Source organism: Polypterus senegalus, chromosome 1, assembly GCF_016835505.1.
Source record: "Polypterus senegalus isolate Bchr_013 chromosome 1, ASM1683550v1, whole genome shotgun sequence".
Lineage (NCBI taxonomy): Eukaryota > Metazoa > Chordata > Cladistia > Polypteriformes > Polypteridae > Polypterus > Polypterus senegalus.
The window spans coordinates 311,043,955-311,059,719 of record NC_053154.1 but is presented as its reverse complement, the minus strand read 5'-3'; the positions used below and the strand labels follow the sequence as shown (position 1 = coordinate 311,059,719).

The window sequence follows — 15,765 nt, the reverse complement described above, 5'->3', positions numbered from 1 at the left end:
CACCACTGCAATCCAGGGGCTGCCATCTAGCATCCCGGGGAGGTATTGTACAGCCCATGCCTGTTTCCCTGGACCATATGCAGAAGAGACGCCCGGCCGTAAGGCAAGGTCTGCCACAGCAGCTTCCTGCCAGTTGATTTTAACCTCATTTTTAATGGATTATTTATATTTATATTTATACATCCACTGAAACACCTTTTTATCATTTATTTATTTATTGGACTACTTTCTGAGCACTGCACTTTTTGAACATTTGCTTTGCTTTTGAAATGCTTGTTTTTAATAAAAGCACTGTTCACTTTTACACCATCCCCTTGATTCATGTGTGGTTTGTCTTCATCGGCCATGCTAATCTGGTTACGTTATTGACAGTGTCGAGTTCAAGAGGCTCCCGTGATAGAAGAGGGAGCCAGGAGACGGCCCGCACCGTCAGAGACCTCCACACTCAAGTGAGCAAGCGATTGTGTCTGATGTTTGCCACAATTCTTTTCACACACGTGCGCATGGGAGGCATCTAGAAGGACCAAAAGAAGGTAATTCCACACTGGGCCAGGGGGTGGCGGGATGTAGTAAACCTTTGTCTTTGATTTCTACAGAACAGACATGGAAAACTCTGCCTGATTCCGAAGACGTCACTTCCAGTTCCGGCTACAAAACATCACTTCCAGGTACCGCCCAGATAATGTCCTTTCTACCAACCTGTTTAAAAAGCCAGTCATCCTCCGTTTGTACTCAGTTCTGTTGTGTAGACTTCTCTGTTACCTAATCTTCATATTTGCAGCCTTTGAAGACCAAGAGGCAGGTCGAAGCTTTTCTCGGATTAGCGGGCTACTATCGCCGGTTTGTGCCCCGTTTCTCTGAGAGAGAGTGGTGCCCTTTGATAAATCTCACAAGGAAGAGGCGTCCAAATCATGAGGTATGGGATGCTAAATCTGAAGCTGCATTTAGTGACTTAAAGCAGGCCCTTACGTCAGCTCCAGTATTTAAAGTATTTCCTTGCCTTTCATCCTCTAAATGGATGCTTCGGACACAGGTCTTGGAGCCATGCTAAGCCAAAGCATCGATGGAGTTGAACATCCCGTCATGTTCCTGAGTTGGAAACAGTTGGACTGGGAAACCAGGTATACAGCCATGGAGTGCGAGGACCTGGCGATTAAATGGGCGATCGCTCAGCTGAGGTACTACATCTTAGGCCACAAGTTCACCCTGGTGACATACCATGCACCTTTACAATGGATGGCCTTGCACAAGAGTCGAACCCACGAGGTGCTTCTTGAACCTAAGTTTTTGGACATTTACTGCCGGGGTGTCCTGCAAGCCAATGTCGATGCCCTTTCTTGGGGGTTACAACCTCTCGGCCAGGTACGCCTGACCCGAAGAAGGACCAAAAGAAGGTAATTCCACCCCACACCAGGGGGTGGCATGGTGCAGTAAACCTTTCTCTTTAACTCTGGAGACCAGACACGGGAAATTCTGCCTGATTCCAACAACATCATTTGGACTCAACCTGTACACTTCTCTGTTACCAAATCTTCGTATTTACAGTTTATTCAAGTATATGGGTGGCTGCCCCAAACCACCTTTTGGTGCCACACTATGAACACAAGAACATAAGACATTTTACAAACAGGCTTGTTTAGTTAATAGCTAAGCTGTCCAGATATCTCATAAAGATTCTTCTTAAAAGGCTGTCAAGGTTTCTGCTCCAACTACATGTCTTGGTAGTTTCTTCCAGGTTACTCTTTGATAAGAAGCCTTTCCTGGTTACAGCCCCAACTACACTTCTCTGTAATTCCCACTGATGTCCTTGAGTATGTGAACTCACCATTAAGTTGAAAGATGGACCTACTTTATCAATGCCTTGGAGGATTTCAAAGACCTCAGTCAGGTCTCCACATGGCCTCCTCTGCTAGGCTAAACAGCTTTAATTCTCTGAGTCTGTCACAGCACGGCATGTCCTTCAGTCCCATGATGCACTTGGTTGTTCACTTCTGCTCAGCTTCAAGTGCTGCTGGGTATTTCTTGTAGTGTGGTGGCCAGAACTGCTCACAGTACTCCAGATCTGAGCACAACGTCCCTTGACTTAAATTCAACAGTTTTTATGATATAACCTAACATTTGATTTGTTTTTTTTAATCGCTTCTGCACATCACTTAGATGATGAGAACCTTGTGTTAACACATACCCTTAAGAAGTTGCTTCCTGTAGGACAGTCTCTCCATCTTGTATTTATAACTGACATTCCTTTTCCCCATACATACAATAAACTGCATTTTCCAAGTGGTCGCCCAGCCCAGTATAAGCTGTTGTATGACATGGCGGCAGGCTCTCTGTCTCTTCCTTGTTCTTGCTCTCACTGTCCATTTTGACCTAATGGCAAACATCCAGATTTCTAGCTGGACATCTTTAAAAACCCAAAGCTGTCCATCCAGAAGTGGTCTGACGCATCGAGGTCAGTCAGCTTCATCCTACCCCGTAAGATGAGAAGAAGTGAGTTTATTTAGTGTGGGCTCAGACTGGCCAGTATGCTACACCAGTGGGTTGATTTTTGATGAACTCAAGGGAAAAGCAAAGCTGGCTGAGCTCTGCAAGATGAAAAGAGAAAGCTGAAGACGAGTGTCTGTGGTGAGCTGATGCTTGTCACAAAAACCACAGCTGCTTCCCCCCTGCTGCATTTTCATTACACAGCAAGGAGGTGTGAAGTTGGTTAGTGAAGATAAAAAGATGAGCGACGCAGCACCAAAAGAACGGTTAACGTGAGAGCGAGCAGTGAAGACGAGATACGGCGCCCTTTTATACTCGGTAAGTGGGCACCATTAATGAAGAATACAACCTCGGGGGTCAGAATGGACAGAGAGGCAGGTGGAATGATGGATGGGTGGGTGGATATCTCTTATTATCACCAGTTCACTTCATTTGAGAGCTCACTAACGAGGGTGAACTGTGGTGGTTTGAGAATAATGAACATCTTCAATGACTGACCGTGTGGAGACGGTGATGACACCACTGGAATCTTAGTTTGAGTCTCCACTGATATGCCTGCCCCCCTGTCAGACATTCCAGGCTTCTTCTCGTGGACCTCTGTGGACTCGACGATGTCCCGCCATGACACGATGTCACTGCTTCTGATCTGTGAGTACTTCCTGGGGCTCATTTTGCGTTTCATATTTTATTAAGCCCACACATTTCCTGTGAAGATGACATCAATGGCCGTTTTATTATAGCAGCCCCTACTGTGCATTCAATGATCAGAATTGTGAGACAAAGCAAAAGCACACAAACAAGGGAATCTGAGACGACTGAAAGAGTGAGAAAAAAACAAATAAAGTAATGAGACTTGTTTGGGCCCCACGAAGCAGAACTTTTCGTTGGGTATCATGGGGAATTTTGGGGAGCCCAACCTCCTGTGGCACACACCTGATGGCGCCATACCTCTTGGTTGTTGTGGATCAACAGTTTTTATGATATGACCGAACATTTCATTGGCCTTTTTAATCGCTTCGGCGCATTGCTTAGATAGGGTGACCAGACGTCCTCTTTTCCCCGGACATATCCTCTTTTTAAGACCTAAAAAATCGTCCGGGATTTCATCCTACATCATCCTCAAACATTTTCACATTGGATTTGGGTTGCGTTTCCCTGGGGCTTTTCTGAAACGAGTTACTTTGCCCTCCCTCTACTCACTTCCACTCACTTTTTTACAGCCTTTGTGAAAGAAGCAGTCTGAAAAAAGGTTTGGGGCAGCCACCCGTGTATTGTCCCTGGCTGCAAAAGGGCAAAGAGATAAGCAACGATGAGCTCTGGTTGAGTTTCCAAAACTGAACTCCCTGGTATTTGAAAAGATGGCAGCTTTATGAGGTGTGATCAACAAATACAGTGAATGTTTTCCAAAAAGAAACGTTTATTGCAGTAAAAGATTTCCAACTACTAATCACCCTCAAAATACTCTCTGTCACTTTGAATGAACTTCTCCCAATGCTCCTGGCAATTCTGGAAGTTTTCTTTCAAGAGTGACTTAGTTGGGCTGTCATGGCTGTCTGGATGTCCTCAATGGATAGAAATCATTTGCCTTTCACGGTCATTTTCAATTTAGGGAACAGCCAAAAGTCACATGGCGCCAGATCCGGCGAATAAGGTGGATGCGGACACAGCATAATGTTTTTATTTGACAGAAATTGTCGTACAAGGGAGCGTTGTCATGATGAAGAATGAAACCGTTTCGCCATTTTCCTCGGTTATTGATGTTGAAGGATGTCCTGATCTTTACTCGTCTTCAACCGAGTCAGATCCATTACGAAATCAATCAAACCACTGGTTAACAGTGTTCATTGTCGGTGCAGTGTCACCATAAACCGATTTTATCATCTGATGGGTTTCCTGAGCTTTTTGGGATTTGAAACAAAATTTCACGTTACGCGTAATCTGTTGCACGATATCCGACAAACTTGACAAATACAATTGAACTCAACAGTGGCTCACAAACGACTGACCGTATCATTTGAAACTTGTCACAAACTGGGCTCAAGTCTGTAATCAGAATATAAGTTTAATATGTCACTGTGCTCTGTGAAGATATTTTAAATCTGCTTTCCTTTTCTCCTCACATGTACAGCTAACACAAAGCCAGATTTAGCACAGGGGCTCATCATTTAGAATTGCTAGGCAAGCATCTTAAGACAAGACAAGTTAAGGACAACTCCGAAATGGGCAACACGCACTATGTCTGTGTGACAGAGTCAGCATAACATTGGATCTTCTTTTCCTTGTTTGGAATGGCATGATTCACCTAAGTGAGGGCCTGCACATGGAGAAAGAGTATAAAGCCTTGGAACTTTGCCCGGCACACCTTTGAAGCCGACGGACGGATGAGAAATAACATCATCCGATCCTGAAAATCCTGCCAGCGCAGTGATGAAAATGGCAGAATGTATACATTGAGCTCCCACTTCCGTAATTGTCTTGTCATGGCTTCCTTTGTCGGTTATGCCGCGTAAACTAACATTGACATTAAAGAAAGCTAAGTTATTTCTTACTGCCGTATCACTGAGGGAGGGGTATCGCCATGCAGCAGCGCTACCACTGCACCATCGTGCCGCCCCGCCATTTTATATTATATCTATATACTTTCAGGTTATGTAACACCCCGCAATTAAAAAAGAGCTTATTCCAAATAGGGAGCTAGCGCCCCCTGCTGGACAGAATGTCAGAACCTGCATTGAATTGTTATGCATTGCTCTTGGATGGTGCTCTGCATCAACATTCACCGTACTGTTTGATCACACCTCGTATAAGCCGAAACTGGAAGTGATGTCAGCCTGGGTGCTGGGTGCTGGGTGCTGGGGCGCCGAAACCGGAAGTGACGTTGTTGATGTTGAATCAGGCAGGTTTTCCCATATTTGGCCTGCAGAGATAACAGAGGTAGGTTTAGTGCACTCCGCCACCCCTTGGACTGGCGGGTAGTTACTTGGTCCACTCAGCTCCCTCTTAATCACACATGTGTGAACACCTTACTGCATAAAATCGAGTGGAAGTGATTAAGGGGAGGAGTGAAGCAATAGTTTCGGAAAGGGAATTAACATCATTGGTCGGTCGCACTCACTCTTCATGCCAACATTGGTCAAAGTCTACACCTCAACAGCACCAATCATTGTCCTCAGCACTGCGAGCTTCCCTGTTTACAGCAGCACATGGCGCCCGGCATCTGTAATTAGAAAATGTCTAAACGTAAATGTAAATTCACGGGTGAAGTAAAGCAAAAAATACCCATGTTCTTCTATTGGTCGTGATGCTTGGGAAGCTGAGTGCATGATATGAAAAGCACGCACTTTTTGTGTCAGTGTCAAATAAAAGATCTGGAAGCCCAAATGGGTTCTGCAAAAACATAAAACTGCATCAATGGGGAGAGAGAGAGATCATCGAGGAAAATAACGGAGCACTATGTGAGTAAAACAGCTGCAGAGGGTACCTTTGCTTTCCATACAGTAATGCGTCACAATTGCTACAGGGCAATAGACTGCATCATCTGGCTTATTAAACATGCCGAACATCAAACGCACCTAGCAGGAGGCTTAAGAAATGTTTTCACAGATTCTGTGACAGCTCCTAAACTCTCAAGCGCTTACACTAAGACAGAAAGGTTTGTTAAGGCCGTGATAGCCCCACATTCTGTCGATGTTGCTCCGGAAGCGCTTGAGGACATTCCCTACTATGGCGTGTCCACTGATGGCACTAATCATGGAGCTGAGAAAATATTCCTTCTGCTCATTCAGTATTTTGATTGGAAGAAAGTTGGCATGCAAAATAAATTACTTGAAATGAAAAGCACCCCACATGAATCAGCTGACAGTATTGTGCAATAAATCAAAGGAACACTAGAAAAGAAAGGGATATTTAATATATATATACATACATTAACTAACTAAATCCACTAACTACAGTAGTCAATCCCAGCCAACATAGGGCGCAAAGCAGGAAACAAACCCCGGGTAGGGGACCAGCCCACCGCAGGGCGCACACACACACAAAGCACACACTAGGGACAACTCAGGATCGCCAATCCACGTAACCTGCATGTCTTTGGGAGGAAACTGGAGCACTGGAGGAAACCCACACAGACACGGGGAGAACATGCAAACTCCACGCAGGGAGGACCCAGAAAGCGAACCTGGGCCTCCTAACTGCGAGGCAGCAGTGCTACCACTGGCCACCGTATATATATACTGTATACATATACTGTATATTGCCACATGCATCCCCCCAGCTGCCGAGTGTACTCTTTATCACTAACTTAAATCTGGTCACCCTAAATGCTTAGATGACGATAACATTGTGTTAACACAAACCCCTACATGCTTTTCAGAAGTCTCTCTCTATAGGACAATCTCTCCATCTTGCTTTTATTAGATGGACAGACAGATAGATAGATAGATAGATAGATAGATAGATAGATAGATAGATAGATAGATAGATAGATAGATAGATAGATAGATAGATAGATAGATAGATAGATAGATAGATAGATACTTTATTAATACCAAAGGGGAAATTCCCATACTCCAGCAGCAGCATACTGATAATAACAATATTAAATATCAGAGTGATAACAATGCAGGTTTAACAGACAATAACTTTGTATAATATTAATGTATACCCCAAGGGGTGGAATTAAAGAGCCGCATAATGTGGGGTCTCCTCAGTCTGTCAGTAGAGCAGGACGGTGACAGCAGTCTGTTGCTGAAGCTGCTCCTCGTTCTGGAGATGATCCTGTTCAGTGGATGCAGTGGATTCTCCATGATTGACAGGAGTCTGCTCAGTGCCCGTCACTCTGCCACGGATGTCAAACTGTCCAGCTCTGTGCCTACAATAGAGCCTGCCTTCCTCACCAGTTTGTCCAGGCATGAGGTGTCCTTCATCTTTATGCTGCCTCCCAGCACACCACCGCGTAGAAGAGGCCACTCGCCACAACTGTCTAGTAGAACATCTGCAGCATCTTATTGCAGATGTTAAAGGATGCCAGCCTTCTAAGGAAGTATAGTCGGCTCTGTCCTTTCTTACACAGAGCTTCAGTATTGGCAGTCCAGTCCAGTTTATCATCCAGCTGCACTCCCAGGTATTTATAGGTCTGTACCCTCTGCACACAAACTTTTATGGGATTTATTAAACTGTTTTGAGCAATGTAGGTGTCTATCTGAAGGAAAGTCAGAGAGGCCAGATTGAGTTGGTTTGGACATGTGCAGAGGAGAGATGAGGGGTATATTGGGAGAAGGGCACAAAGGATGGAGCTGCCAGGCAAGAGGAGAAGAAGGCATAAGAGAAGGTTTATGGATGTGATGAGAGAGAACATGCAAGTGATGGGTGTGACAGAACAAGACGTAAAGGACAGGGAGATACGGAACAAGATTATCTGCTGTGGTAACCTATAACAGGAGCAGCTGAAAGAGGAAGAAGAAGAATGTGTCTATCTGAAGAATTCAGTTTCCTAGAAGGATCCTGAATAATTTATAGGTGTTACCGTTTTGAGACTTTACGATTATTGGTTTCTATGGTAATCTACCCAGAATGCTCCGGGAATATGTGACATTTTTTTGAGCAACAGTATAAAGGTTGGCCAATCAGTGGCATCAGTAGGGTAGGGGTCACCCACTTCAGTAACTAACCAAAACCAAATTAAGACCACCATGGGCCCCTTGGGTGAGTTAATGAACAGAACTCCTTAACACAGAGCTGATCCTGTTTTAAACAATGCAGTATCTGGACACTCGGCCATACAATTCAGACAATTAATGGTGTGTGGACACTCAATTGTTTCCATTAAGTGCAGTTAGTGTGAGTACCTCTATTTCCTGGTCCCCAGCGGTCCCACGAGCCCTCCTTGGTGATTTCAACACAAAACAGTAAACCCAAAAATTTCCCAGACAGCCATTTTGGCGTTCAACCCGATGGTGTCACCTGATATTGTCCACACTCCCTGCAACACCCCTACAGTAACCAGAACTTTCTGAGATATCCAAGGTTAGGACTGAAGCAGCGTTTTAGAAATTCTCCTGGTCAGTGAACTTGCTGCAGGAGTTAACGTCTTGAATTATCGACTAGCATTTTGAACTTGACGACAGATCGGTTAGACTCTGGTACTGGCATTGGCTTTGACCTTTTGACTCTCATCTCCTGATCCTTTTCATGAAGAAGCTCTCACTTTCTCCTTGTAAATCAGCATATTAGTCACCTCATTGGACTATTCTCAGCTTTGCTATTTATTTTATTATTTTCTTGTTTATGAGACTGTTGGCGAGTGAAAAGTCTAACTACTTCATAGACTTGACCATCTATAACCCTTGGGTTCAAATGTTGAGTTTCACTTAAATGTTGCCGACCTAGAACTGATTTCCAGCTTCCATGACTATTGCTCCCAGTTTTCAACTTTCCTTAATGGTCCACAAACTCCCTCACTGTGGTAGCCGCTGAGGTTCAGTGGTGGCTTCACTTTTTATGAAACTGCGTCTTTTCCACAATTATAAGCCCACCTTGTGGGTACTGGCAAACCCCTTAGATCCCTAGTGCAGGCCCAAATGGACAATGTATGTGCCCACTGACAGTGCTGCTCAGTAACTCCAACATGTAGAAGATGAGGCCAATCATTTATAATGAAGAGCGCTAAATGTTGTCTTTTATCCATTTCTAGGCCTCCTGATCCTGAACCTTCATGTCTGGAGCATCACAGTGTCATCTCACCCTGGGGGCCGTGTGTCACTCACCTGCCCACTCACTTGTCTAACTGTCTATAATGACGTGAGGATGTGGTACAGGCAGAGGGCATGGCCAGCCTCCAGAGCCCATGCTGAAGAAATACATGTAATAATAGCAATATTAGAGAAAATATATAGAGGATATGTACGAGGGAAGTGTGACTGCAGTGAGGTCTGCGGTAGGAGTGACGGAAGGGGGATCGACATCAGGGATCGGCTCTGAGCCCTTTCTTATTTTGCAATGGTGATAGACAGGTTGACAGACGAGCTTAGACAGGAGTCCCCGTGAATTATGATGTTTGCTGATGACATTGTGATCTGTAGTAATAGTAGGGAAATGGGTGAGGAGACCCTGGAGAGGTGGAGTTATGCTCTAGAGAGGAGAGGAATGAAGGTCAGTAGGAAGAAAACAGAATACATGTGTGTAAATGAGAGGGAGGTCAGAGGAATGATGAGGATGATGGAGTAGAGTTGGTGAAGGTGGATGAGTTTAAATACTTGGGATCAACAGTACTGAGTAACAGGGATTGTGGAAGAGAGGTGAAGATAAGAGTGCAGGCAGGGTGGAATGGTTAGAGAAGAGTGTCAGGAGTGATTTGTGACAGACGGGAATCAGCAAGAGTGAAAGGGAAGGTCTACAGGACGGTAGTGAGACCAGCTATGTTATATGGGTTGGAGACGGTGGCACAGGAGACAGAGCTGGAGATGGCAGAGTTAAAGATGTTACGATGGACAGGATTAGAAATGAGGACATCAGGGGGTCAATTCATGTTGGACGGTTGGGAGACAAAGTCAGAGAGGTGACAGTGATTGGTTTGGACATGTGCAGAGGAGAGATGATGGGTATATTGGGAGAAGGGTGCTAAGGATAGAGCTGACAGAGAAGAGGAGAAGAGGAAGACCTAAGAGGAGGTTTATGGATGTGGTGATAGAAGACATGAAGGTGATGGGTGTGACAGAGTAAGATGATGAAGACGGGACAATATGACTTCCTGATATGCCTGAACAGCTTTCTGACATTTATTAACCCTTTTATACTCTTAATGCTATATTTTAATATGGAAAGCGTACTAAACTATTAAACTATTGTTACCGACTCACAAAGGACCCTCTGAATGATTTCATTGTTCATCTCCTTCTGACCTTCTTTGGATAAGTACAGAAGCTGGCTTATCTGGGTGTCTTCTGCCTTGGGCTCCAAAACGTCTTCGCCTCACTCACACCTGCCTGCTGCCATTCCTGATCCTGCTCTGCACTGGTGATGCCCACAGCTGAATCAACTTTAGGAGATGAGCACCCTGAAACCTTCTTCTCCTCTCTATTGTAATTCAATCAACATGACAGAGTGACCTCCAGTCCTCATGTGTGAACGAGAGGATCACTGATGTGACATCAGCAGGTCCTTTGGTGGTAGGGTTGACATGGTTTTTTGGGATGAAGTTCATTTTCATGGCAAAGAGGGACTTGGCAATTAATTACAATTCATCTCACCACTCTTCATCTGACCACTTCAGCATGTAACTGAAGAAGAACAACTCCAACGTTTGTGTTTGCATTAAGCATTTGAACCTCTGTGCTTTGGAAGCTCCAGGTTTACACCACCGACAAATTAATTACAAAGGTAACAGTCATAATGACTCATAATGAGGTGTGACTTGTGATTCCTTCATATCTCTCTGGATATAAAAAGCCCCCATTCTAAGGCCGTAGTCTTTATTGGACAATCACTGCAAAAATGAAGACAAAGGAGCATCTGCTGGTGTGAGAAACAAAAGGCAGGAGGAAATAAAAAACAATCTGAATATCCCGTGTGGACTATGGCCGCAACTTATCCTGGCCAATACCCCCAAGCCGCCAGATGGAGCCATCCCTGCGATGTGGAGATGCCCCAAATTCCAGCAGGGCATCATGGTATTTGAAGTTTTAATGCACAGCCCTGCTGGATAACATCAGAGATGCCAGGGGATGCTGCAGGGAGGCCCAGAGACTTACAGTGCATCCGGAAAGTATTCACAGCGCATCACTTTTTCCATATTTTGTTATGTTTCAACCTTATTCCAAAATGGATTAAATTCATTTTTTTCCTCAGAATTCTACTCACAACACCCCATAATGAAAACGTGAAAAAAGTTTACTTAAGGTTTTTGCAAATTTATTAAAAATAAAAAAAACTGAGAAATCCCATGTCCATAAGTATTCACAGCCTTTGCTCAATACTTTGTCGATGCACCTTTGCCAACAATTCCAGCCTCAAGTCTTTTTGAATATGATGCCACAAGCTTGGCACACCTATCCTTGGCCAGTTTCGCCCATTTCTCTTTGCAGCACCTCTCAAGCTCCATCAGGTTGGATGGGAAGCATCGCTGCACAGCCATTTTAAGATCTCTCCAGAGATGTCCAATCGGATTCAAGTCTGGGCCACACAAGGACATTCACAGTGTTGTCCTGAAGCCACTCCTTTGACATCTTGGCTGTGCGCTTAGGGTCGTTGTCCTGCTGAAAGATGAACCGTCGCCCCAGTCTGAGGTCAAGAGCGCTCTGGAGCAGGTTTTTATCCAGGATGTCTCTGTCCAATGCTGTAGTCATCTTTCCCTTCATCCTGACTAGTCTCCCAGTTCCTGCCCCCCACAGCATGATGCTGCCACCACCATGCTTCATTGTAAGGATGGTATTGGCCTGGTGATGAGCGGTGCCTGGTTTCCTCCAAACGTGACACCTGGCATTCACACCAAAGAGTTCAATCTTTGTCTCATCAGACCAGAGAATTTTGTTTCTCATGGTGTGAGAGTCCTTCAGGTGCCTTTTGGCAAACTCCAGGTAGGCTGCCATGTGCCTTTTACTAAGGAGTTGCTTCCGTCTGGCCACTCTACCATACAGGCCTGATTGGCGGATTGCTGCAGAGATGGTTGTCCTTCTGGAAGGTTCTCCTCTCTCCACAGAGGACGTCTGGAGCCCTGACAGAGTGACCATCGGGTTCTTGGTCACCTCCCTGACTAATGACCTTCTCCCCCGATCGTTCAGTTTAGATGGCCGGCCAGCTCTAGGAAGAGTCCTGGTGGTTTTGAACTTCTTCCACTTAAGGATGTTGGAGGCCACTGTGCTCATTGGGACCTTCAAAGCAGCAGACATTTTTCTGTAACCTTCCCCAGATTTGTGCCTCGAGACAATCCTGTCTCGGTGGTCTACAGACAATTCCTTTGACTTCATGCTTGGTTTGTGCTCTGACATGAACTGTCAACTGTGGGACCTTCTATAGACAGGTGTGTGCCTTTCCAAATCATGTCACATCAACTGAATTGACCACAGGTGGACTCCAATGAAGCTGCAGAAACATCTCAAGGATGATCAGGGGAAACAGGATGCACCTGAGCTCAATTTGGAGCTTCATGGCAAAGGCTGTGAATACTTATGCATTTATGTGCTTATCAATTTTTTTTATTTTTAATAAATTTGCAAAAACCTCAAGTAAACTTTTTTTAAGTTGTCATTATGGGGTGTTTTGTGCAGAATTCTGAGGAAAAAAATGAATTTAATCCATTTTGGAATAAGGCTGTAACATAATAAAATGTGGAAAAAGTGATGCGCTGTGAATACTTTCCGGATACACTGTATATTTTCAATAAAGCCCTGAAGTACGTGACAGTCATGAAGACAGAAGAAATAAAGTACTTCTGGGCTGAAGAAAAGGAGGAGTTTTTACCTCAACCGGAAGTGCTGGGAAATCACATGGACAGGGGGATCAGAAGCATTTCCAGGTCAAGGACTATAAAGGACTGTGGGAAACCCCAGCGAGCTGAGTTTGGGAGGAATGGAGACAATGCGTCTGGGAGTGGAGGATTTCATTATTGATTGTTCTTTGTGATTGTTTATGAGTATTGTGCAGTGCAGGGTGCTTTGTGCACTTATTTATAATAAAAAGTCAACATTTTGGAGTTTTATCTGGTGTCTGGCGTCTGGTCTGATGGTTCAAGGGGACGATAGCGCCCTCTATCTGTCACACCTGTTAAGGCCCTGTGGGGTCCATCATCAGAAAGTGAAAGAATCATCACAGCACCCAGACTCCCACTAGAACAGGCCGACCCTCAAAACTAAACGTCAAGACGTTGACTAAAAATCCAACCAACACTCTTTGAAGTCTGCAGTGCTCTTTGGCTGAAACTGTTGTGAAGGTGCAGGGGGGTCCACAATTTCAAGAGCTCTCCATAAAACAGGCCTCTATTGGGAGGGTAGCAACAAAGAAACCATTTCTTCAGAAGGTCCACATTAAAGCATGTATGGCATGGATAAAGACCCAGTTAAGATGAGGAAGAAGGTTTGATGGACAAATGAGATCACAACAGAACATCTTGTCCAGACTGCAAAGACGTATGTGTGGTGTAAAACGAACAGTGCCCAGGCCTCAAGAAACACCAGACCTATGCTGGAAGATGGTGGTGGCAGAAGCATGCTATGTGCTGGGGATGTGCTGGGACTGGAAATCTTGTCAGAGATGAAGTGACAATGGATGGATACAAATACCACACAATACTACAGGAGAACTTGTTCTACTCTGCTATGAACCTACTGTGGCTCAGAAGATTCATCTTTCAACATGACAAGGACCCAAAGTGACACTGGAATGGTTTAGAAACAGAAAAGTGAATGTGTTGGAATGGCCAAGTCAAAACCCTGATCCTCATCGAATTGAGAATCTGTGGCACTATTTGAAAATGGCTGTCCAGAGGCACCATCCCACCAACCTAGAGGGTCCCTCTAGAAATTCTGCCAAGAAGAATGGTGAAGAATCCCAATGTGCAAATCTGGGACATACTGACATAGCCAAAAGAATGAAGGCTGTTATGGAGGCAAAAGGACTATCGACAAAATATGAATGTGTAGGCCTTGACATGAATGTTGAAGTTTTTCTTCTTCAGTTAAAGATCTATAAAAAATATTTATTTGGACTTTGAGAATGTATTGTTGCAACATAAGAGTGCATATTATAAATAAATAGTGACTGGATAAATATGGAGACAAATCTTTTGTCATGCTGAAAGTTACGATGACTTTCAAGGGGGCTGAATACTTTTGTACGCCGCTCTATGTGGGAGCCACCATTTATCTCGTTTGGCTGCATTTCCCTACTTGACCGATGTTGTTGTCATTCCCCAGGTTCTCTAAATGAAATGAATTCAGAGTTTCCTTTAATATTTGAAAAATTTCATGTTGATTTTCTTTTATAAATCCAAATTTCTGTGTAGAAAGTTGCATACGCACACAAATTTGACCCTTGGGCACTGTAGATGCCAATATAGATGGACAGGGCATCTCGTCTGGGATGAGGAATAGAGGATGGACTGTCTAAGTCGAGGTGCAGCCCAGCCAGGATGGTGCTAAGCTCCTATCCTAGTCGGGATGATCAAATGTCAGATGAGCTAAGGGAGACTGGTTCTCAGGGACAGTTTATCCCCCAGGGTGGAAGGTGATGGTGCTACTGTCCCAATTTGGACTCCATCAGGGACATATAGTTTGAAAGGTCAACCCTGTTGGGGTCTCTGGGCACTGCCAGAGGGCGCTGCCAGGAAAAGGTCCCTGTAGTTTGGATAGCTTCCACATAACTTTTTGGAAGCACATCTGCCATACTACGCTGTGACATTGGAAGTACTCCCACGTCCAATAAAAGAAGACTGAGTCGGGAAGAAGAGGACGACACTCATTGTGGAGGTGGAAGGAGACAGAAAGGCGTTGGAGTTACTGGAGTCACTATATACAGTATGGTGTGCACTGACCTAAAGGCCTGTCAAGGTATTCTTATGCAAATAAACAACTTTGTTTAAACTTGGAATCGTGTCTCTGGTTGTGGTGTCTGGTGGTCTAGGCTCCCTGGAGTCCACAACACAGACTGAGCCGGAGGTGACGACTGAAGATGCCACTTTGTTATATTTCAGGTTGCTCTACTTGTTATCTGAACATTGCTGGATTATTATGTAAAATAAACTGTGATTTTCATTTTCATTATTTTGCAGGGGCTCTCCCATGTAGACTGTGTGTGCTATGACACCCTCCTGGACCGCAGAAGAAGATCCAAATTAAAACAAATATTGAGTAAAATATCCAATGGACGGTGAACTAACAAAATCAGATGGGGCCTGGTAAAGGGAGACAAATTGTGAAAAAGTCAGTAAGTGTCATTGACAAAAGGCAAATAAAGAAAATTTGAAAATACAAAGTCAATGTGTTGATAATTTAATATTTTAGAAAAACCCTCGAGTACAAGCTGCATGAGGGACTCAATCCTTCATCTCATCCATAGAAGTGTCTCCTACTGGACAGAGGCTGACAGCAGAGTTATCAATTTTCTGCTTCCTTTTAATATTTTAGAGCACCTTTTATAGTAACTCCATCAGTGGCCTCACTAGGGGGTTGCAGGACCACACTGGATAACACCAAGAGACGGGGGTGGGGTGACACACAAATGACTGTCTATAAAAATTCTGCACATTGTTTCAGGCTGAGCTCACCAAAGAGGATGCTCTCATTGAAA

The 15,765-nt window shown here is 44.4% G+C and overlaps 1 protein-coding gene across 1 annotated transcript; it reads left to right on the top strand.

The window, feature by feature from the left end:
• Positions 1–1,131: 1,131 nt before the first annotated feature.
• On the top strand, positions 1,132–15,374 carry LOC120516084. Its single transcript, XM_039737569.1, has 5 exons — positions 1,132–1,362; positions 2,397–2,490; positions 2,725–2,802; positions 9,179–9,348; positions 15,248–15,374. The coding sequence occupies exons 1-5, from the start codon at positions 1,132–1,134 to the stop codon at positions 15,347–15,349; spliced, it is 675 nt and encodes a 224-aa protein (XP_039593503.1). The 3' UTR covers positions 15,350–15,374.
• The last annotated feature ends 391 nt before the right edge of the window (positions 15,375–15,765 follow it).

Coding starts and splice junctions, on each gene's coding strand:
- LOC120516084 (XM_039737569.1), top strand. CDS start 1,132: ATGGAGTGCGAGGACCTGGCGATTAAATGGGCGATCGCTCAGCTGAGG. Junction 2,491..2,724: donor ACCCCGTAAGATGAGAAGAA/GTGAGTTTATTT, acceptor GAAGATAAAAAG/ATGAGCGACGCAGCACCAAA. Junction 2,803..9,178: donor ACGGCGCCCTTTTATACTCG/GTAAGTGGGCAC, acceptor ATCCATTTCTAG/GCCTCCTGATCCTGAACCTT.